The sequence below is a fragment of the Denticeps clupeoides genome, chromosome 10 (assembly GCF_900700375.1).
Source record: "Denticeps clupeoides chromosome 10, fDenClu1.1, whole genome shotgun sequence".
Classification (NCBI taxonomy): Eukaryota; Metazoa; Chordata; class Actinopteri; order Clupeiformes; family Denticipitidae; genus Denticeps; species Denticeps clupeoides.
The window spans coordinates 18,492,731-18,517,062 of NC_041716.1; the positions used below are offsets into that span (position 1 = coordinate 18,492,731).

Consider the following 24,332-nt stretch of genomic DNA (forward strand, 5'->3'; position numbering starts at 1 on the left):
ATCCCCTCACTGCAGATGCATAACCCAGGGCCAATCCGGAACCACCAATCTGCCCAGAACTGCACGTCTCTGGAATGTGGAAAGACGGGGAGCAGCCAGTGAGAACAAGCTAATTCCACTCAGCCAGCACCCATGAACCCAGGACTCCTTGCTGAACCATGTAGCCCTTGCTTCAGTCTGTGGGGACGGCAATATTAAGAAGATGCACAGGAATTATTTTAATCCTATTCATAATGCTGACATGTGCTGAGATCTCGGACTCGGACTCTGTAGCTCTGGGTTAGAGTGGCAACGGGATCTTCATAAGGAACTGACTTGAGCAACATTTGAGCACTGGGCTCCCACAGCTCCCTCCACTCAGAGTTTAGGCATGCAGCTCTGTGCCTTGGATATGCCCCAAAGTCTAAAATCATTATGTAAGATGACCAGAGGGCCTCTTCTACACACACACACACACACACACACACACACACTCACACACACACACTTTATGCAGCTACAATTGAAAGACTCTGTTCCCAGGGGGCAGTCAAGGTGGATTTCATGCCCTGTTGATTTATCATGGCGCAGAAATCATGTCGATCTAATAGAGATCCTGTCTGCTTGTCACGTATACTTCCATCTGAAGCCCAGGCGCTCGTCATAATGATACATTTTCTGAAATCTGTTTCTTGTTTCCCCTTGGCAGCCCGCGGTGTTATTCTACTCACATTTAATGTAATCCCCCTTTTTGCACTGCAGCGCTGGGGGGGCAGTTTTAAATATGATGCTTCCAAGACAGCGTATTGATGAGATGGCTTTACATTTATGGTATTTATCAGACTTATCTGGAGTGCCTTACAATCCGTAGTTACAGGGATAGTCCGCTGGAGACACTGGATCAGGGACACAATGGTAGTAAGTGTGGCTCAAACCTGTGACTTTGTGGTCATCTGGTTCATAGGCAAGTGTCTAACTCACTTGACAACTAACACTCATGCCTTATGTTTTTTTGTGTGCGTACTAGTGTAATAGTGACAGTAGTCAGCTCCATTATATCATTTTTTGCTTTTGCTATCATTATTATTATTACATTATACAGTAGTTTTCAGCACAGCTGTCTGTTAAGGATCTGACCCAGTGGAGGATTACAGTCTCTACGGTTCATTATCTGGTCATCAAGATCCATCCTGCAGGCTGGAGAACCTGCATCTGGGTGGTAGTGATGGCTGCATGTCGACACCTCCAGGTTCCTCTGGGTGCATCTGGAAGGTCCTGGCTTTATTGAAAACAACAGAGTTATCTCAGGGTGCACGTTTCAAATGTCTGGGTCAGGTTCTGTGGTTAAGCACTTGTTTAAATGATAAAAAAGTTCAGAAGTAGACTCGTTTTCTCATGGACAGTGAGGACATTGTTTCAGAAGAATGCTTCACTTTCTTTTTTCCTTATCCCAGGGTTAATGCCAAGATTTTATCTAGAATTTCATTTCCTTTAGATCCTTAATCTGAGTTTACCCCTACGTTTTCTTGTGAAAGTGAAAGTGAAGTGATTGTCATTGTGAAGCACAGCACACGGTGACACAATGAAATGTGCCCGGGGAGCAGTGTGTGGGGACGGTACCTTGATCAAGGGGACCTCAGTGGACCTTGGCGGATCGGGATTCGAACTGGCAACCTTCCGCTTACAGGTCCGGTTCTTTACCCACTAGGCCTAAACTAGATAAACACATTCTTCACACCAGCAGACCTGAGTATTGACTCAACTTATATATGCAGGTTTAAGTGAAAAGGAAAAGGCTTATAGAAGTATAAAAGTAAAACGTAGTCCTGTTAAGAACAATACAAACATATTTGGGCAAAGCTAACTGGACATTAATAATTAATGCAGTTAAAAAGGAACAAAAACTGTATATAAATGCCGACTATAGTATGCAATGCATGTAAAGAGGGAAAAAACCTCATGGAAAAGAGCCCTGACTTACTTAGCAGCGGAGATGTGGGGTGGCTGGGGTGGCTGTGGCCACCTCACCTTAATCCTGGCCACCCTACTGGCCACTCCAAGCATCGCATCACAGCCAGCACTTCGGACACTTTGGCTTGCCTTGGTGGGTCTATGGAACACGTTTATTATTCCACTCCAAAAAACAACTATTGTGGCAAGACGGTTAGGTGTATAAAGATAAGATCTTGTCAAGACACATGTTTTGACAGATGACTTGTTTCGGTCTGACTTACGAATCATGCACTATTTTGAAAAAAAGGTCAATGGTAGGAAAGTATTTATTTCTTTATTATTTATTAATATAATACGTTTTTCAGCGCTTAATGCTTGTCGTATCGCAGTGTACACACTGGCAAGCTAAATATCAAAAATTATTACTTTATTGTGTAAAGACAATGGCATTTATTTAATCTTTTTCATCTACCTGCAGTCCAAATACTGAAGAGGTGTGTGGTTTAGGTGCTTAAACATTTAATGCCTAAACCAAGCAATAATGGACAGAAAATGTTTGATCATTAATCTTTATTAGGCCTATCTTCTACTTGTCTGTACAAGGCCCTATGTGTCACTTAAATTGCCTTGAAGCAAGTGAACTTCCTTCTAGCCATATATAAATTAGCCATCACATAGATATTTATACAGTCTAATTACTTGTTGTAAAGATCAAATTTTTGGGAACATCCAGAAAAAAACAACAAAGGATCATTGAGGGATTTACCACAAAATCTCCCTTCATACCGGTTGTATGTGAGAATTGTTGTGGGGTTAAAGGTAGAAGACAAGCATCAGATATTGCAAAGTTTTATGCAAAGTTGATATTTCATTGTAATTCAATGGGTCTCAGAAATGAAGGTTTCAAATATGATACGCACTGAATTAAAGGGTTAAATAGCCCCTGTTTTTGTCAGACATGTATTCCACCCCAAAATCATCACAGATCAATCCTGGCCAACTGACTGAGAATTTCTTGGTTCCGCCACTGGTCTTGTTGTGTGTGATTGTATCCTCTGTGTCAGTGGTGGCCTAGCGGTTAGGAAAGTGGCCCTGTAATCAGAAGGTTGCCGGTTCGAATCCCAATCTGCCAAGGTGCCACTGAGCAAAGCTCCGTCCCTGTGCTGTGCTGACAATCACTTCACTTTATAAGCCTCATTGAGTTAGGCTGAACTTGGCTTTCACATCTGGGTGGTAATAATAAAAAATAATAATCTTGTTAAAAGATTATGCTAGTGAAATGAATTGAAACAAGGAAAATATAACAGGTTGGAAGACAAATGCAAAAGTCAAGTAAAGCTTCCCAAATCCAACTAAGTCAGCTGGTATAAATTTAACTTCATTCTCCTCTTATCCACCTCAATCTCTTTATTTCGAACCTCTGCTGCTCAGACTCCTTCAAAAGCACCGGTTTTCTCCATGACCATCCTGGAATGTTCTGCACTGGTCAGTAAGTGGGATGGGGTTTTGTGGGAAGGGTGCGTGTGTGTGTGTGTGTGTGTGTGTGTCATCCACAAATTCCCTCCATCTCCAATAACAAACACAGGAAGCCGTTGTCGCCGGTTACAAACACACCAGGGCAGTGCAGCGAGAGGGCGACTCTGTTGTGATGTTCTTATGTTCTCACGTTGACAGCTTAATAATAATGGACCAATGTTCTCATGATGAACACACAAACACACTGAAAAAGAATGAACGAATTACAGATGCAGACAATCGCTTGTTATTTAACACAGAGCTGCTGAGCAATCATATTTCAGGCCTTCTACAGTTTTATATGATACAGCATACTGTATGTGTGCAGTGTGTTGGTTTATGTACGAATGTGTAAAACAGTTTGAAGGGGTGTGGGAAAAGAGAAAAAGACACAGAATTGGACTGATGTCCATGCCAAGGAGGACACGCCACATGTCAAAACTTCTAGAGGCAGCAGGAAGACCAAGAGGGCAGCAGAGCCTGTGTTTGCCAAAGAGGATATGAAGGATATGAGAATCAAGCCTTCTGCTCCATAACAAACATGTGCCCTTAAACTACCCTTTGGATGAAAATGGGGAGAGGCTTGTTGAGGCTGTTGCATGAGACGTTGCTCATTCTGTACTAAAAAGTACCATCAAGCTATTTACGATCCAAGGACAGCGGATATGATGCTCTGCTGAAGCTTGTGAGATGCTAGAATAATAGAAAGGCTGATCAGCCCGTTGTTTCCTGAGACAATGATGCTCTTCAGCTAAAAGGACTATCCAATTATGTAGAGATGAGTCTCACCGCACACTCCAGAAGCGAGGAGGAACCAGCAGGACAATGGTGTGATTACACATCTGAAAAACGTTGTGCACTAAACCAAGTGTTGTAGTACATTTAATTTTCTGCTGCTGACAGCAGCCACAAAGTGAAGAGTCAGCATGTCGGTTCCCATGTACACGCATCCAGCTCAGTGGCCAAGTTATTTGGGATGGCCTCTCAAACATATGTGAGATGTTGCATCAGACCAGGACACCATTCAGTTATTACTTCCCCTGCTGTAAAATGTAATGTTTTTGTATAATTGATTGTTAAATGTTTGAATAAGAGTTTATGCTTATTGGAATGCTTAAACAATGTTATATTTCAGTAATTCAAATATTTCTATAAAGAATATATTTAGGGACTTATAGTAATCTTGTCAGAATATAAATATAAAACACTGCCTGCTGAAGGTTGGAATAAAATGCTGTACAGATGATTGTTTAAACATTGAATTCCATCTCTTTCCTTTATAGCCCACAATTTAAATGAATAATTTGACATGTTGGCATAAAATTTAATATAATTTACTTGCACTGCAGGTATAGCACCTACACAGTAGCACCAAGCAGGCTGGTAACATGACTTTTAATGCTGTCATGGCCGCCGCCTGGCCTCCTTCCCACCAGAGGGCGCACAGAAGACCATGCCCTGGACAAACCGGAAGCGCGCCACACCCACACAAACCGTATAGTATAAAAGGGGAGAAGCGAGACCAAACAAACTGCAAACTCGTTTCTCGGCCTCAGTGTCATGTCTGCTGTGAGCCTTTTCTTCTGACTGCCCTAGCCCCACGTCGACTTCTTTTGGCCCTGACTTCGATATTTCGATTGCCCTATTGGTTCTCATTTTGATCTCGATGTTGCTGACCGTTTCTTCTGGAAATGACCAAGATTCTAGCCCGTTGTCTGAAGCTGAATCCACCACTGGGATTACCCCTGCACATCGTTCGCGAGTAAAGCCTGCCATCAAGTTCTAATACTCTGAGGTGGGTACTGCATCTGCCCTCCCCTGCTCACGCCTTCCTGCTAATAAAACAGAAGCCGCCAGCCACGTCCTGTGAGCAGAAAAAGGGCCAAAGATCTGAGGGATTTTCACAAATTGTGAGGCTAGTATCTCTGCCTCAGTCATGTTGTCTGTCTTGTGCACCCTGGTTACTCAATTGTGTTCATCTGTGATTATTAGTATAAATGCATCCTTGCCGTGTTTCATGTGTTTCTATTTACATAATTTTCTTTCCCGCCACTCGTTCCTGACAATCTCCAAATCTGCTGAGATGCTCCTGGTCTGCATACCTAATGTGCCTTGTTCATAGAATCGCTCACCAGATCAATTAGAAAACTGGTTGGGCCTTTCTGGATATGTGAGGTCAGAAATCTGGGTGTCATTGTGCATTAAGATCTGCATTTATTCTTCTAAAGATACTATAATGGGCTTCTATCAACAATGAAAGTTTCTATAAGTAAATTAATCTACTCTCCTGCTCTGCTCTGACCGGGAGTCCTACTCCCAGTCCTACTGCCAGTTTCTGGAAGACACCTTCTTCAAGCAGTGGTACAGGAAGAAGTCTGCATCCTTCAAGAAAAACATGATTTTCATGCAGGACAATGCTCCATCACACGTGTCCAAGTACTCCACAGTGTGGCTGGCAAGAAAGGGTATAAAAGAAGAAAAACTAATGACATGGCCTCCTTGTTCACCTGATCTGAACTCCATTGAGAACCTGTGGTCCATCATCAAATGTGAGATTTACAAGGAGGGAAAACAGTACACCTTTCTGAACAGTGTCTGGGAGGCTGTGGTTGCTGCTGCACGCAATGTTGATGGTGAACAGATCAAAACACTGACAGAATCCATGGATGGCAGGCTTTTGAGTGTCCTTGCAAAGAAAGGTGGCTATATTGGTCGCTGATTTGTTTTTGTTTTGTTTTTGAATGTCAGAAATGTATATTTGTGAATGTGGAGATGTTATATTGGTTTTACTGGTAAAAATAAATAATTGAAATGGGTATATATTTTTTTTTGCCTAATAATTATGCACAGTAATAGTCACCTGCACACACAGATATCCCCCTAAAATAGCTCAAAATAAAAACAAACTAAAAACTACTTCCAAAAACATTCAGCTTTGATATTAATGAGTTTTTTTGGGTTCATTGAGAACATGGTTGTTGTTCAATAATAAAATTATTCCTCAAAAATACAACTTGCCTAATAATTCTGCACTCCCTGTATGGCCAATTCACCTGCCTATGAGTGTCAGAGAACCTGGAGGACACCCACATCAACACAGGAAGAGTGTGTAAACTCTGCACACACAAAGCTAGAGCCTGGGTTCAAACCCAGGACCAAATATTACTGTAACAGCTAATGCAAACCCACCTTTATCTCTTCCTCATGTCTCTTCTTATCTGCTGCAGATGAATGAATGCTTATTTAGACGTGCCTTAAAGGTCCTTGCCTTCCATTTACATTTTACATTTACAGCATTTATCAGACGCCCTTATCCAGAGCGACTTACAATCAGTAGTTACAGGGACAGTCCCCCCCCTGGAGCAACTTAGGGTTAAGTGTCTGGCTCAGGGACACAATGGTAGTAAGTAGGATTTAAACCTGGGTCTTCTGTTAGGTAACACACTCGCCTACGAACCAGAAGACCCAGGTTTAAATCCTACTTACTACCATTGTGCCCCTGTAGCCTACCCACCTTACTACCTGCCTTCCAAACCCGTATCCGCAGTTGCATTGTCCAACAGGAACTTATTAGCATCAGGAATTGATTAAACCAGTAGAACTGGTGTGCTGACCATAAAAATAATATCATATCTAGTTGTCTGACACCTTTTTTTAATCATGACCTGTGGAACTCTCCACACATGAATTGGGATCTTGGAGACCCATGTCCCTGTCACTGATTCACATGGAACACCTCTGGTCTGTACTAAACACCAAAGACTGGTAACACCTCTTCATCTCTCCATTATAATTTTCCCCTTGCTGTTCAGATCCTTGAGCTTTTGTCTGCTACCAGGTCTTAAGAACTCACTATTCGCTTTCTTTCCTGCTGAGGAGGTCAGCCTGATGAAGCTCAGGCCAAACATGCATTCAGGAAGACATTTTGTCTTGTCATTCCCAACAACTGCCTCTTGTTAGAGTCTGTTACTCAGCTCTTCATATCATCTGAAAAACAATCCCAAAGATGTTCAAAATGGAAGAGATGGCACTAAACTCTATGTATCGTATTTATTCTGTCTCTTTCTTCCCCTGACATTGTGCCTGACATGCTGTGCCAACTTGAACACAAGTTGGGATCTTGCCCACAGATTACTGTGTAATTCAGAACCCAAAATATATTCTGGAGCCTGTTGCATTGCAGATGGGTCCAGGAGGACTGCAAGATGCAGTGGGGACATCAACAAAGAGAGCAAAGAAAAGGAGACGAGTAGTTGGACCTTGGAGGAAAGGTCTAAAACTGTTCCATTGTTGGGAATTGGAAATCAGAAGCGTTCTGGAAGTTTTTTTGAGGTCTGTATGAAAAGACTCTTCAGTGCTCGCTTGCCGAGTAATTAAACCAACATGAGGGTGGAGGATGATGGGAGTGAAAAATGGGACAGGGCCTAAGAGATGATTTATGCAGCATACAAGGCAACATGCCACGAAGGATTAAGAAGAACCAATGCAATGAATGGGAGACACTTAAACTTTAAAAAACATAAAACCTAAAATTTTAAAAGTAGCCATTGGTGACAAGTAAGACAAATAGCAAGATCCATTAAAACATGAAAGGCATTAGACCGTTTGTGAATGCACTACTGCTGCAACCCCAGTGCTGTTATCATATTTTACTACATGCATGGCCTGCTCCCACAATTCCTGTCCCTTTGGTCAAGGGAGGGGTTGTGGGGACACGACTCGTGAGCAAATGCCACACTATCTGTCAGTGACCATCGGGTTTAAAAACAACATTTACATGATTGAAATAGGTAAAGAAAGCGTGCATTTAACCACGGGGAGTACATTATTGCCAAAAAAGTGGCTGGCTTAACTCTGATTTAACACTAGATTTTGGTGAACAACAATCAAGGTCATTGAAGGTCGACGGTGTAGGGGAGGGGTTAAAAGAGACGGAGTTGGGATCCTATGCCTATGGCATCAATGGTTTCATAGTGTGGGAGATGAAATGGACATTTAATGACTTGTTAATAAACACGAGGAATTGACATATGATCACCCAGGGGGAATACCATGGGATGCACACAGTCCTGAGCCTTCACACAGAGACAACGCAGCAATCGGCCGTGAAGGTGTTTGGGAAATTCAAATTAAGTTCTGCCTCATTTCCTCACGGCCTTATTATCACGCCCATTGGTCTTCAAACTGCATCGCTATTCACCTGCAGCTGTTGCATAGGAAGGTGAAAATATGACTGTTAATATGACACCAGCAACATTCCTAATCTACTTTCATCATAAACGAACAAAAGGTACAAACAATGAATTTAATATGAACAAAACCTGATAGGAAATTTCCTGTGGACTCATGTATTATTGATAAGGAATTCAAATAAAAGAAATTTGTGAAAACAATACTTCAGCACTGTAGTGTGCAGTAGGAATTTTAAATGCAATGACATCACACAACTGTGGTAAGAGATGGAGGGAAAGTACTTGAACTGATACACAGAAATGTGACTGACACAGAAGAACAGCGAATGAATACAAACGAACAGCGGAGAAACATCAGAAATGGAACAGAATAAACTGAGTTGGGTTTATTGGACGCCCGTGTGACTCTGAGGTTCCAGGACGATGTTCCGGGGTTCCCTGATGCAGGACAGGGCTGAGGTCGGGATGCTGCTTGGCTCAATCAGGTTGTGCTCTAGATGCAGAGCCGTCAAGGGAGACTTTTCCGTCACTCTGCGTTTGCACACCGAGTACTTTGCCACAGACCTGTACGGCGAAAAAAAAGGTTAAAAAAACTGCTATTAACACCAGTGATAATATTAATATATGCAGGATGCATGGCTGTGTTAAGCTTTCTGCTTGGCTCACATCGATCTGTATGTCAATACTTTAGCCCAACGTGAAGTAGGGAGAGAACAGAATGACTCTTATTGTATGAAAGAGACGAATCAGGAATCAACAAATTATATTGTGAAAGAAATATTATTTAAGAATTGAGGTGAAAAGGCCCCGTAAGTGACGGCAGAGAAAGAGCCGGGGAGTTGAGCAGTGCAGGTTCAGACGGGAATAATTTCCAATAGTGTATAAGCACACTAAAGCCTGCCTCTGGGCTAGATCCTGTCATGAAGGACCATGTCAGTATTTGGCCGGTTTGGTTCGAACTGTCAGATTTGAGTATAATGCATGTGCTCAGTGGGATAGCAGCTCTTTTTCAACCTCATTGGACATGGATGTCTGCAACTGCGAAAAGTACCTGATGCGGTTGTGGTCGAGGTGGAGTAGCTGAAGTCTGCGGAACACACGCATGCAGGCTGGGACTGTCTCCAGGAGGTTGTGGTCCAATCGGAGCTCCACCAAAGACTGAAAGGTCCCACGGAACGATACCCCCATCAGCCCATGATCCCGCAGCTTGTTGTGGGACAGGCGCAGAGACTCCAGCCCAGGTCTGAGGTGACCCACAACTTTAGCAGGGATGGTGTCGATGTGGTTGTGCTGGAGGGAGAGCTGACGTAAGACTCTGGGTAAATGTGAAGGCACCAGGGACAACTGGTTGTAAGACAGGTCCAGTGCTTCCAGTTTACTGTGGAAAAAAAAGAAGACGTGATTTAAGTCTATAATTTATAAGGTAGAGATGAGGCTTCAAAGCGTATATCCACCATATCCATATGAAAATAAATAATGCACAGATGAACCACAATAATTTATGGTACATTATTGTATCATATGATGCACCTGAACAAATAAAATAGTTTTTATAATATTATGTTTAAAATGGTCACGGCAGCACCATTATCCAGCACAGGAGAACGAGTCGTGTTATTTTAAGTTCGTAAGAACTATGCATGTCCTCAGGTCATTTTCCTGCAACCTGTTTCATGAGGTTTCAGTTAGTTGGGATTCACGCTGCTGCTTTTGGTTTGGTTTGTCCATTCAGGACTATGGTAGGAAACAAGATGGTGACACAACTCTGTACAAGTCACTCTGTATTTTGACATGAGGGCTCATTCTATGCTTATGCAAACATCAATGATTCACAGCCACGGGTGATTATGAACTTATGAAAACATGAATACTTGTCTGTATTATACCTGCACCAAGTTATCATTGTGATGATTGACTTGGGAAGAAAAGGCCTGAATGTATGTAATTAACTTTGGGATGGGAAACCAGGGTCAGTGGAGGATTTTGTTGTGGTGGTGGTGGGGAAGATGGAGAAAGCCTACTGGTCCAGTTATGGTGTTATGCAAGATGGAATGTGGACATGTAAAGATGTGGAACAGTTGGAACATGTAAAGATGTGGAACACGTCATCACAAAAAATTGGACACTGCCTCATCTCCAGAAGCTGAAGGTCCAGAAGGTCCAAAAGGGTGGTAGTAGCCTAGTGGGTTAAACACTCGCCTATGAACCAAACCCCACTTACTACCATTGTGTCCCTGAGCAAGACACTTAACCCAGGGGGACTGTCCCTGTAACTACTGATTGTAAGTTGCTCTGGATAAGGGCGTCTGATAAATGCTGCTGTAAATGTGAGGTGAAGTCAAGTCCCAGGAAGCCCCAGTCCATGAGTTTCTATTCATGTAAATTTACAGCATTTTTCAGACGCCCCTTATACAGAACTTACAATTATTAGTTACAGGGACAGTCCCCCCCTGGAGACACCCACAAACGCATCCTCTGTTTCCAGCCACTAGGGTCACCCACTAGGCTACGTCCACCCTTTTCACTTTTCTTTTTTTTTTTTTGGTTTTCCACCCAAATTATTTTCATGTTACTATTATACTTGGTGATGAACTGACTCACAGCCTTGGCTGCAATGGCCTTCCCCACCAACGCCAAAGATTCTACACAGCAGGCCCAAATCTGACTCTGGAAGAACATTTAAATGTTTATACTTCTATCCAGTCGTTTTCATTTCAGCACGCAGCAGCGCATGCAGCTTTTACAGTTACAGTTTCATATTTACATCATAACAAAGTCTGCTCTTCATAGCAGACACGAAATAGAGATATTTTTGCCTCCAATCATTCGGTCCTCGCTTCAAGTGGGCAGTGGGGTTTCAGTTCTTTAGTCTTGTCGTTTTCAGTGGACACAGTAGTTGCAGCCGTTCAATATTTTCTTGGAATTCAGTGTAAAGACAAATTTTGTGGTCATTAAGTGTATCAATCTGCAGGCATGAGCGAGTGGAACGGCGCAGCAGTTAAAATGGACAATAAAAAGCCACAAATATTTTACTGGGCATCGGCTCCCGGTTCACAGGCGTGACGCATCAGATACACACACTCACTCACATACCAACCAGCACACACATACTACTGAAGAATAAAATAACCATTTGGCCTGAAAAGTATAACAGTTAACCTCAATGGCCACACAACACAAACCATGAGATAAATCTTTACATGCTTACAATGTAACTGTAAAGTGAAAGTGATGTGATTGCTAAACACTGCAGCACAGCACACGGTGACACAATGAAATGTGCCCTCTGCTTTGAACCATCACCCTTGGTGAGCAGTGGGCAGCCATGACAGGCGCCCGGGGAGCAGTGTGTGGGGACGGCGCTTTGCTCAGTAGAACCTCAGATGCACCTTGGCAGATTGGGATTCATTTACATTTACAGCATTTATCAGACGCCCTTCAAACCGGCAACCTTCTGATTATGGGGCCGCTTCCTTAACTGTTAGGCCACCACTGCCTATAAGGCCACAAATGCTCTATAATATGTAAAATAGATGCATTCTGACATCAGAAGTGACACGCCCAACAGGCTGTACTCTGGACGAGGATCGCTGTGGCCCACAGTTCCCAAGCTGTTGCCAGGAACGATCAATAACGTGATCCAGGGAGCTCATCCTAACGAGAAACAGAGGCTGAAACTCCCACAGGCGCACACCGATGCCAGTGTTGCACAATGCTTGCATAACCTGGCATGTAGAAGGTGCTAACCACTTTCATGACGAGGCAGATTTGTGCTGTCTGTGTTACTGTGAAAGTGAAGTGAATGTCATACAAAGCACAGCACGTGGTGACACAACAAAATGAGTCTTCTGCTTTTAACCATCACCCTTAGTGAGCAGTGGGCAGCCATGACAGGCGACCGGGGAACAGTGTGAGGGGACGGTGGTTTGGCGGATCGGGATTCGGGGGCGCTTCCTTAACCACTAGGCCACCACTGCCCCTCCTGTGTTCTTATCTCAAACTTTCTTCCACAGAGATGTCAGAGGGACATTCCTTTTGAGAACCATGTGCATGTTCACTTTGACACTGGACTGTGTGAGGTAGCATTTAAAAGTAGATGAGAGTGTGTGCATGTGATTATGGATTAAGATTATTGATTGAAGAACATGGCGAAGACCTCAAAGTGTTGGCATCAAATTCTCAATCTAATGTCTACTCTTTGGAGGCACTACTTAAAGAATCTTCTAATAAGGTCTGTTGGAGTCCAACAATTAAGATATTAACACTGTCTTGGCAGAGCAGTTCTAATGTTGTGGCTGATTATGTACGCCATGATGATGGATGTGTGTGTTTGTGTGGGCATACTCCTCTGTGTGTATTAGAATGTATGAGTGTGCATCCTGATCTGCCCTCCTGCTTCATATCTGTCCAGCTGCCGGGCTGTGGCCGTCACCTCAGGCCACCTGCTTCACACAAGTCATTACGAAACAGGACTCATCATGAGACTCACAACTCGTCCCCTGCGCCACCTCCACCACCACCTTCCCGTAATATCAAAACACCTCGACCACTTCATCCATCAACATCACTGCAACTCAAGTCAGCCTCCCAGTCGAGGCCCCCAGCCAACCCCTCCACCCCTGCCGTGAAGGTTTCATCCGTTCACCACCTCCTGCAGCACACAGCTAATGAGGAACAAATGGTGCCGACTGATAAATATGGAACAACCAATAACCAAACTCGGGGGAGTTTTTCTACAAGTCAAAAACACGCAGTACGAGAGGACAAAATCTTTTCCAAAACAGAAAACCTCACAGAGTCTCTGTGCTTGAGCAAATAAAAAAAAAGTTTCCAGTTAAAGTTTTCTATACATCAACACTGTTCAACATAAATTAAGAAGATCAAAGCCTTATTTTAGTGATCAGGTGAGGTCTTTGGGGTCACACATAAACCAGGGTTCCAAGGAGCATCAAAGACCTGATCGGACACACTCACTACTCATTAAACCGATTAAGGTTCAGTAATGACCCAGTGGGATGAAACGCACGTTTTAAAAGAGGGATGCAACAAAGGTGTGGTGGGTCCTGAAGAAAGAGATCTGAGAAACCCTGATGCTAAAACAGCCCTATTATAGCCAGGCCTTGGAGGAGAAAGCCGGTACTCAAACGTTGCCCTTTGACCTCTCTGCATTGGTACTCATAAAAAAAATACTTCACTTCAGTTCACTAAAGGCAAGTTTGTACATTAAACGCTGAAACCTAAATCGAGGCTGGGAGTTCACAAGCTTCTGTGTCTGGAAGAGTTCAAGCTAAAATGGATCGGTCATCATATTCGTGTGTGTTTGTGGCTTGGGATAGCTTTTGATGGACATGAAAATGCTCATTTACAAAAGAGAAATTTATGACACTATTTTGAATTGGCTAATGTTTTATTCACTAGTTTGCCAGATATGATTTTTTTATTGACAGTTTGTGGTATAAATTGTCCAGAATGACAAAGTAGGATGAGTGAGAGCTGTCAATCAACGTTACAGGCTCCTCCTATTTTAAGGTAGCCTGTTGGGTGTCAGAAATAAATGAATGTTTGTTTTTGTCATTGTGATACACAGCACAGCACTGCATGGTGAAACAACAAAACGTGTCCTATGCATTTAACCCATTACTTTAGTGAGCAGTGTGTAACCATGAACCTTGATCAGTGGCACCTCAGTGGCACATTGGCAGTTCAGGATTCGAATTTTTTTTATCGAATTTTTATCTTATAATTTATTCAAAGTAAATAAACAAATAATTTGTTTTATTTTTATATCCTATTTATTTATTTATTAAATGTTGAAATATATAAATTGTCACATTTCTTATTTAGGGACATTTCACGTATATTTAAGCAGAGTTAATAGCACAAAAACACACACAACACACAGAGCTCCATTAACCGCTTTACAAACAAAATAGTGAAGCAAGACTGCAGTGACTGAGACAGTCATTAAAAAAAGACTAATAGAAAGTGGCAGTGAGGGACATAAAGATGTTGCCATCATCAGTTTGAAACAGTAGGGGTTTGTTTCACTGCAGGTCTAGAAAATTAGCACAAGATGGCTGAATGGAATGACATTAAAGTGGCCGGCCTTGACTTCCAGCATACAGAGAATGACACAAAATCAGGTTATTTCATTCATTTTTGATGGCAGTGAATAGGATACCTAAACTAAACAGAGTTCTACATTTCAAGAACTCGACCCTGATGTCCCGCATGGACAGAACTGCCTGCCTCATGTGAGGTAGTGGAAAGGCAGCACCTCAAATTGATCCTGTCCTGAGCTACTGAACAAAACGTTACGAACCATTTGGAAGAAGGTACAGTTTTACAAAACAATATCACAATACTGTATATTCAAATTAAGTCAGTACTATATACAAGCTGTTTCATGACTACATTCATTGTTCTACACCAATGTTAACCCTCATAACAACAGCGGGACAGTCTCCCGCTTCCAGCAACCGTGCTGAGTGGATTTTTGGCTGTGCAGTGCCTCTTAGTGGCAGTTGAGGTATTTGCACAGTGACCTCGCCAACCTCACGCCTGAGGTGTCAAGGACACATCACTACACCGCCTCTCAGGAAAAAGATATGGTTTGTACCATTCTGGGAGAAGTTATGTGTGTACTTGTATCTTAATGAAGAACAAATGTTTTTGTAAAAAAAAAAACATTTTGCTGGTGCGTAAATGAAGTACTGAATTTGCAGATTTAACTACCAAACACAAGGGAGGTTAAACAGAGTTAAATTTACCTTTAAATATTAAGATTGATAAAAAAAACATACGGTAAATGGATCCAGGCTTCTGGGGAGATGGTGTGCTCTCTCAGGTAGTTGTTGCTCAGGTCCATGACTCTCAGATGAACTGAATTGTTCAGAGCCGCCCCCTCAACCACCTGCAGCAGGTTTCCACTTAACCGTAACTCCTGAATACACAACATGATGCAGGCCGCTATTACAATCGTCACTCTAATCGAGCCACACCTCACATACATCCAGTTTGAGCCTCATTATAAATATACACACACACACACACACACACACACACACACACACACACACACACATACAGCATAAAATAAAATATGTATGTATTCACCTCACTTTCACGCACACACATATATACAGTGCTCAAAAAATAAAGGGAACACTTAAACAACACAACGTTACTCCCCGTCAGCCACAAATCAGACTGTCCACTTGGAGGAATGTGCAGGAAGCAACACTGATTGACAATCAACTTCACATGCTATTGTGCAAATTGAATAGACAACAGGTGGAAATTATAGGCAATAAAGGCGTGGTCCTGCAAGTGGTGACCACAGACCACTCAGTTCCTATGCTTTCTGGCTGATGTTTTGGTCCATTTTGAATGATGGCGGCGCTTTCACTCTAGTGGTATCATAAGACGGAGTCTAGAACCCACACAAGTGGCTCAACCAGTGCAGCTCATCCAGGATGGCACATCAATGCGAGCTGTGGCAAGAAGGCTTAATGTGTCTGTTAATGTAGTGTCCAGAGCATGAAGGCGCTACCAGGAGACAGGCCAGGACATCAGGAGACATGGAGGAGGACATAGGAGGACAACAAACCACCAGCAGGGCACTACCTCCACCTTTGTTTTAGGAGGAACAGGAGGAGCGCTGCCAGAGCCCTGCAAAATGACCTCCAGCAGGCCACAAATGTGCATGTGTCTGCTCAGATGGTCAGAAATGGTCTCCATGAGGGTGGTATGAAGGCCCGACATCCACAGGTGGGGGTTCTGCTTACAGCCCAACACCGTGCAGCATGTTTGGCATTTGCCAGAGAACAGTCCGGGTGCTCTTCACAGATGAAAGCAGGTTCACACTGAGCACATGTGATAGATATGAGATGCTGTGGAGAATATCTTGCTTCTTGCACCAGTTTGGCAGTGGGCCAGTAATGCTGTGGGGTGGCATTTCTTTGGGGGTCGCACAGCCCTCCATGTGCTCACCAGAGGTAGCCTGACTGCCAAGATGTACCAAGATGAGATCCTCAGACCCCGTGTGAGACCATATGCTGATGCGGTTCCTGCAAGATGAAGGTATTGATGCTATGGACTGACCCGCCCATTCCCCAGACCTGAATCCATCTGTGCACATCTGGGACATCATGTCTCGCTGCACCACAGACTGTCCATGAGTTGGAGGATGCTTTAGTCCAGGTCTGGGAGGAGATCCCGCAGGAGACCATCCACCACCTCATCAGGAGCATGTCCAGGCGTTGTAGGGAGGTCATACAGGCACGTGGAGGACACACACACTACTGAGACTCATTTTTACTTGTTTTAAGGACATTACATCAAAGTTGGATCAACCTGTAGTGTGTTTTTCCACTTTAATTTTGAGTGTGGCTCCAAATCCAGACCTCCATGGGTTGATAAATTTGATTTCCATCAATAATTTTTGTGTGATTTCGTTGTCAGCACATTCAACTTTGTAAAGAATTTTATAAATGTTCCCTTTATTTTTTTTAGCAGAATGTGTGTATACATATATATATAGTGTGTATAGACATACAGTATATATGAACGAAGATGTAAAGCATCAGGGTGAGTCTGAAAGTAGAAAGGACTGACCTCAAGAGTTGGGGGCAGGCCGAGTGGGATGGAGCGGAAACTGTTGTTACCAAGACGAAGGTACACTAAACTCTTCAGAGGTCGGAAGGCCAGCGGTGACACACTCTCATCATAGAGGCCGTTCATATTCAGATCCAGAGAACGCAGAGCCGACAGACCTGTCCACACACAGCAGGTTGACACAACGCTAAACCATCGGACCACACACACATTCTATATTCTTATTCCAAATAGTTACTTCATGGATTAATAACACACTGTTCCAATGATAATGATGAGATATGGGTGAGGGTTTCTTTGCATGTTTTCAAATGTTCTAAAATGTTATATATAATATAGAAAAACAACATAATATGTAAAGATTTCTAGTTTAGCAAATATTTCAGCAGGTATGTTTCTTTGTTGCCTTACTAAGAGCACGACTTCACTGCCTTCAGAAACATCATTTCTGCATGAAAAATAAAATGAATTTTAGGTTTAAAAAAAGAAGAATTTCTTAGATTTGTGGACCCCACCACATGTTAAAAAGAACCAAGAACTATTAGATGAATCATGCTATCTGGTTCCAAAAGTGTTCAATAACATAATCAGAACCTTATCAAAATGTATGTATGAAATAAAAAAAACAATGAAGACATGATAGATGACACAGAAACACACACCTCGGAAACTTCGAGGGAAAAGTTGAGAAATTCTGTTTTCATTAATGCTCAGCTCCTCCAGGGATGACGGCAGAATCGGCACCACGGTGAGGGCGTTACCGTCAAGGACGAGACGTTTCAACTTCGTCAGGTTCTGAAAGCAGGGAAGGCAAACTTATATTTCCATTTTCAGTCCAACGTCATATTTATATGTCTGATTTAGTTCTGGCTTGTGGACTAACGCTGTGGTCCGTGCCATGATTCTGGAGACAGCATTCAAACGGCCTGGAATTATTTACACAGCCGTGCACGCCATGTATCACTGTTCACCATTTCACCCTATAAAGTGCCTGCTGGAGGAATTATTTTAAGGTAAAGAACATTTAAACCATTCATTAGGCAACCAGTGTGCTTCTGAGCTAGAGGCGCTCTTTGTCTCTCTCAGAGCATCTGCCAGCTCGCCTCGACTCTGTCATTTGCGGGGTGCATGGAGCAGACACAGTGCAGGGCTGACCTCACTTCCACTCATTCCCAGACCCTTTGCTTCCCGTCATTTTTCAACGCAGGCTCGAACGTGGCCAGAACGGTCCGACCTCGGCCGAGCTGTGGTTCCTGAGACCGTGGGCTGATTTCAGCTCCCTCGCTGAGAGGGCATAGGCCTCAAGTACAAGTTTATTCTGGTACTTGGTCTTGGTTTGGTGCGGAGATCATCTGACTTACATCTGGCAACCAAAACAATAATATTTCTGTTCTGAAAATACTTATGAAGCCAAAGATGCATGTCGAGAACCCATTAACTATTTATATTTACATTTAAGACATTTGGCAGACGCCAGAGCGACTTACAATGTGCTTTCAAGTTACCATCGATGAAGGTACTATTGTGAACTATTGTAGAACCACCATTTCACTATGTAGAAATTGCCAAAGAGAAGGCATATCTGGTATCCCTGCCTTTGATGGTTATGATAGTGTATCAAGGTAAGTATCCCAGCAAGTTTGACAAGTTGTGCTTCCATGCTGGTCACGCTGCTCATGACTAAACAGGTTACCGGGGTTCTGCTTCTCCAGCATGGAACTGGACGGTTTGGTGATTATTCTGTAAATGAAATGGCTGGGGCTCACTCTGAACAGGTATGGGCTGAGGGTGGAGTCTTCCAAGTTGTTCCTGCTGAGATCTATCTCCACCAGGTTGGGCAGACCAGAGAAACCTCGTCTGGGGATGCTGCTGATGTTGTTATCTGAAATCAAAAATCAACATCAATTCATTTGCATGAATGCTAGCAGAATTTTGAAGAACCAGGACTCGTCAGACAAGCATTATTTTTCTCATACCTCCTCTTACCAAGACTTACCGGGCAGCTTCAGGGTCGTGACCTGTAAATGTGTGATGACTGGCAGATGAGACATGCCAATCCCCTTGCAAAGAATCACAGCCCCGCCCATCTGGCACCCATCAGGCAGGGAGTCTGTGAATCTGTTCTTGCTGACAGTGCTGTTTGCAGCACTCTCTTCCTCTTTTTCCTCCTCTTCCTTCTCTTCCTCTTCTGCTTCTTCCTCCTCCCCTTCTTCCCCTTCCTCTTCTTCTTCCTCTTCCTCTTCCTCTTCATCCTCCTCTTCATCATCCTCATCTTCACTGGTATCCTCTTTCTTTTTTACTGTCCTTTCTGCATCTAGGAGGCGGCCCTTTTCATCTCGAAGGGCTTTCAGAACAGTTGTTAGATGTCCTGGAACCAAACCAATCCTCTCCAACACAGCCTGAAGCCCCACCCACACTGGTAAAGTCCGTCCCATTACTGCCTGTTTAATATGCAGAAGCAAACAATCGGAAAAAATACCAACTCAATAGTATTATTGCATTATTCTAAATTGAAACAAAGAAAAAGAAAACTAAAACTGAAACCAAATATTACATGCAATATTCAGCTGATGCATAAATAATAATAATGTAAATAATGTAAATATATTGAAATTCAAATTACTAAAAAATTACCAACTGCAGTATTCAAATGACATGTTATGAACTTGCATGGTGTCAGCCGCTTTTTTAAAAATACCTGTGTGTTCGACGCCGCTCCCCTCACAAGCCTCTTTCTCTGCGTCTCTCCAGCCCTCGTGACCTCTGTAAACACAGCCAGCCACGGTGTGACATACTGAGCAGCAAGACGTACCCCCCCCCGTCCCCCAGTCCCTCCACCCCCAACTCATATCCAATACACGTGAAACCAGTCACACAATATTAATCACGGAACAGTTAACATATGAACATGTTGTATATCATAAGCTGGAGTGGAGTTTAGGATGAACAAAGACTTTGGTGGCACTCACCTGAAACAGGCGGTGGGATTGTGAGCGGAGTCACACGTGCCTGTGGTGCTGCATCCTCTGTGGAGCCGGTGTCCTTCTCCACAACTGAGCCTGTCGCTGTGGGCCAGAAGTCATCGGAGTCCCCCAAAGCTGCACAAAGTTCCAGTGCCAGGGCTACTGTACCCACACAAACCCACAGCGCCCATGTGGCCTTCATGGTTAAGGTTCAACGCGTTCTCTCAGGCTGCCTGGACCTGAGGACTTCCCTCCAGCTACACGCTTAAATCCAGCCAGAGTCAGAAAAAAACAGTAGGTGAGAATGGATCTGGGAGGAGAGTGGAAAAGAAAGTGGAGGGAGGAGTAATTCAGGCAAGAAAGAGGACCGTCCTTTACAAGGACCCTTATTCATAAAAAAAAAAAAAAAAAAACTCTTCTCATACTTGGATTTGGGAACTGAGTTTAAATGACAAACATGAGGGAGAGAAAACATAGCAAAGGAACACTGATATAAATAGCACTTATAAAAGGGTAAATCTCGCGTCTGCTGCTGTAATGTGCTTTTGTTTCAGGGACGCAACATATATTTTTTGGTAATTGCTTGTGCAGAAGGAGAGTGAAAATGTCACAACGTGTCCCATAGACCAAAAGAGGCACACCCCCATTTTATTGTCTCATATATGGTTAAATGTTTTTTTTCACAGGGGGCAAATTATGAGACAACGTGCCCACGTGGGATTTTAACTCAACTAGTACCCTCTGAGTTCAACGCAAGATGTGTTTCAACAAATTATAAAATAGTGACAGATTGCCTTATTTACTGTTTATATAATAAGCAGTTCTGACTTATTAATATCGTGAAGTATTTCTTACTGTAATTCATTTTAATCATGACCAATTTTGAGAGCCCTGTTTTCAATGGCAATGTCTCGGTTTTGTCACGAGTCACAAAATGCTACTCGTCTTTCTTACCCTCCAGGAGGGATTCATTTTTTTTTACGACAAGAGTTCCCCACATTTAGTGTTGAGGTGGTCGGGGTGAAGATGTTGTCTATACTGAGCACATCACAAATTCATTATACCATGCCATGCTCATAACCATTCCAACCACTCCCAGATTTATTCAGGTTTTTCATGTCATTACATTTTTTTTTTCATAATTTGTGTGTCCTCTTCCCCCGTGTGGGGTGGTAGTAGCCTAGTGGGTAACACACTTGCCTATGAACCAGAAGACCCAGGTTCAAATCCCACTTACTACCATTGTGTCCCTGAGCAAGACACTTAACCTTAAGTTGCTCCAGGGGGGGACTGTCCCTGTAACTACTGACTGTAAGTCGCTCTGGATAAGGGCGTCTGATAAAAGCTGTAAATGTAAATGTGTGCCTGTTGTGTTCTAAAAATGACAGTTATCGTGACCGTTAAGGACAACAGTTCATGACCTGGAATCACAGACGACGCACTTCTCCCTCTCAGTGGCAGACATCCCTGCTTGGCCTTCATCCATTGGCAAGTATGTCTGAAAACGAGTAAGACACTGGCGAAAAGAGGGACAGGGTTTATTCCGGCTTAACACACCAGCTCACAAATGTAAGCAGGCTTCCACCCATCCTCCACCCCGTCCCACTCACACACATGTCCACACTGAAAATGACGCAGACATCGTCACCGAGAACACCGCAGAACGCACGTCTCCGCAGAGGCGCTGGCGACCACAGCAGATCACTGCTTAGTGAGACATATAACTGCGACTCCACATCTGTTTGCACAGACATCAACAGTTACAGCACGGGCAACAGCTATATATGTTTATGGCTAGAACATACATTCCCATATCTTTCACGCCTACTCGCCAAAAGAAGCCATACCCTCACATTGTTTTTTTCCTGAATAGCATTGGACACCTAAATTTTCCATGCCTGTGTTGCTAGGGTCATATCAACAGTGATTTCATCAGAGAGAAAAATTGAAGGCACCTCATTTTTTAAGGTGGTTTAGCAGATTTCATGGGCTAATTTGTTGCAGTCTGTGGCATTTTTCTCGAGACTATATTGAGTCCAATTGCAAGACCATTTTATAGGGTGTTAGTAGTCTGGTGGATAACACAGAGTCCTCATATTGCAAATGCATATGCTGATACACTCCATCACTCCAAGCACATTCATTAAATCCAGAGGTGGAACATAACAAATTAAATTTACTCATGTTACAGTAATTGAGTAGTTTTTGTGAGCAATTTGTCATTTTTAAAGTTGTTTAGGAAATTTTACTCATTTGTGCTCAAGTACATTTTTCCCGAAGTATTTTACTTCGCTACATTGAAAAAAAAAATTTTTTTTTAATGAAAAAAAATTGAAAAAAAATGAACAAGACTACAGTCTAATACTGTAGTATTCTGTGGGGCATGAAGCTTTATTTAATTTCTCTATATCAGCAGCCAGTGTGCTCATTTGTCAATAAAGACAACTGATGTACAACTCTTTGCTATAAAAAGAAGAAAAAGCACAATTTGTTAATATGGAATTTCTCTAGTTTTTTTTCCCAGTTTTTCTCTTTTTTTATAGTAATGTTTGAGTTGAACCATACAATTCACAATTTGGTACGTTTGTGGCCAACTGTGCTTAAAAATTACTAGTGCTGTATTGGATTCAAGACTTGTCCTTACTTTACATCAATTAATTGAAAGTAAGGACTTTGAGTAACTCTTACTTTACTTTACTTTACTTTACTTTACTTTATTTAGCAGACGCTTTTATCCAAAGCGACTTACAAGAGGAAGACACCAGCAATTCTCGTTCGATTTCTATAGAATTTTGAGTTTACAAAACTAAGAGCCCTGATAAGGCCTAACTTGTCAGCAAAGAGCATGCTCTGAGATTGTTAAGTGCTAGACGAAGAAAAAATGATAATATATATATTTTTGTATTGTTTTGTGCAATGTGTACGCATGTGCGTGTGTAAGTGTTAGATTTGTCTGAAATTTTTTTTGAATAGGATGGTTTTCACCTGCTTCCTAAAAGTGGTGATAGTCTCGGCTAGTCGTGTGGAGGAGGGCAGGTTGTTCCACCAGCCAGGGACAACAACGGAGAACAGAGTTGATTGGAATCAGAGACCATGTGAAGAGGGAATTTTCAGTCTCATTTCATTTGCAGATCTAAGAGAGCGTGCAGGAGTGTAGCTAGGTAGTACTGTATTGATATAGGAGGGTGCACTTCCATTTACAGCCCTGTAGGCAGCATCAAGGATTTGAAATCAATGCGAGCAGCTACCGGGAGCCAGTGGAGGGAGGTGAGAAGAGGTGTAACATGGGTGTATTTTGGCTGATTGAAGATGAGACGGGCTGCCACATTTTGGACCATCTGGAGTGTTTTATGGTGACTGCAGAGGCTCCAGCCAGGAGAGAGTTACAATAGTGGAGTTTGGAGATGACCATTGCCTGGACGAGGATCTGCGTAGCCTGTTGCGAGAGAAAAGGCCTTTATCTTGCGAATGTTGTAGAGAGTGAACCTGCTAGATCTGGAGATCATAGCAATGTGATGGTTCAAACTCAGTTTGAACTGAGGGTGTCATCAGCGTAAGAGTGATAGGAGAAGCCATGTGATTGGATGATGTGACCAAGTGAGCGAGTGTATATTGAGAATAGAAGGGGACCAAGGACAGAGCCTTGTGGAACCCCTGTGGTTACCCTAGAGAGGACAGATGTCTCACCTCCCTATTATACCTTGAAAGACCTGTCGTGAAGATAAGAGGTGAACCAATTTAGTACGGTTCCTGTAACTCCTAAAATGTAACTCCTGTAACTCCTAAATCTTACTCAAAGTCAATTTTAGAATATGATTTTTTTTACGTTAATTCAAGTAGATTTTGAGATGGGTACTTTTACTTTTACTTTTAGTTTTCAGTACTCATTCCACCTCTGATTGAATCAACCTAACAAAAAAAACACCTTTAAAACACTAAACCTATAGTACATGGATATTTGTCATGTTTCACTTGAAAAAACATTTTTTCCCTTCCACCTAAAAATATCTGCGGGTCTGTATATATGGCTGACTTTGTGTTACTTTACCAAGTAAACACAGAGGGAAGAACAGACGAAACCCATAAAATTAAGACTTTCTCTCTCTCTCACTCT

The 24,332-nt window shown here is 42.7% G+C and overlaps 1 protein-coding gene across 1 annotated transcript; it reads right to left on the reverse strand.

Moving 5' to 3' along the window:
* Positions 1-8,208: 8,208 nt before the first annotated feature.
* si:dkey-32e6.6 (extracellular matrix protein 2) lies at positions 8,209-21,453 on the reverse strand. The gene is made up of 9 exons (XM_028994278.1): positions 20,225-21,453; positions 19,954-20,018; positions 19,252-19,696; positions 19,022-19,137; positions 17,918-18,050; positions 17,256-17,413; positions 15,443-15,582; positions 9,691-10,017; positions 8,209-9,203 (listed from the first exon to the last, which is right to left on the reverse strand). Exons 1-9 carry the CDS (start codon positions 20,418-20,420, stop codon positions 9,026-9,028), a joined length of 1,758 nt encoding a protein of 585 aa, XP_028850111.1. The 5' UTR covers positions 20,421-21,453; the 3' UTR covers positions 8,209-9,025.
* Between the last annotated feature and the right edge of the window lie 2,879 nt (positions 21,454-24,332).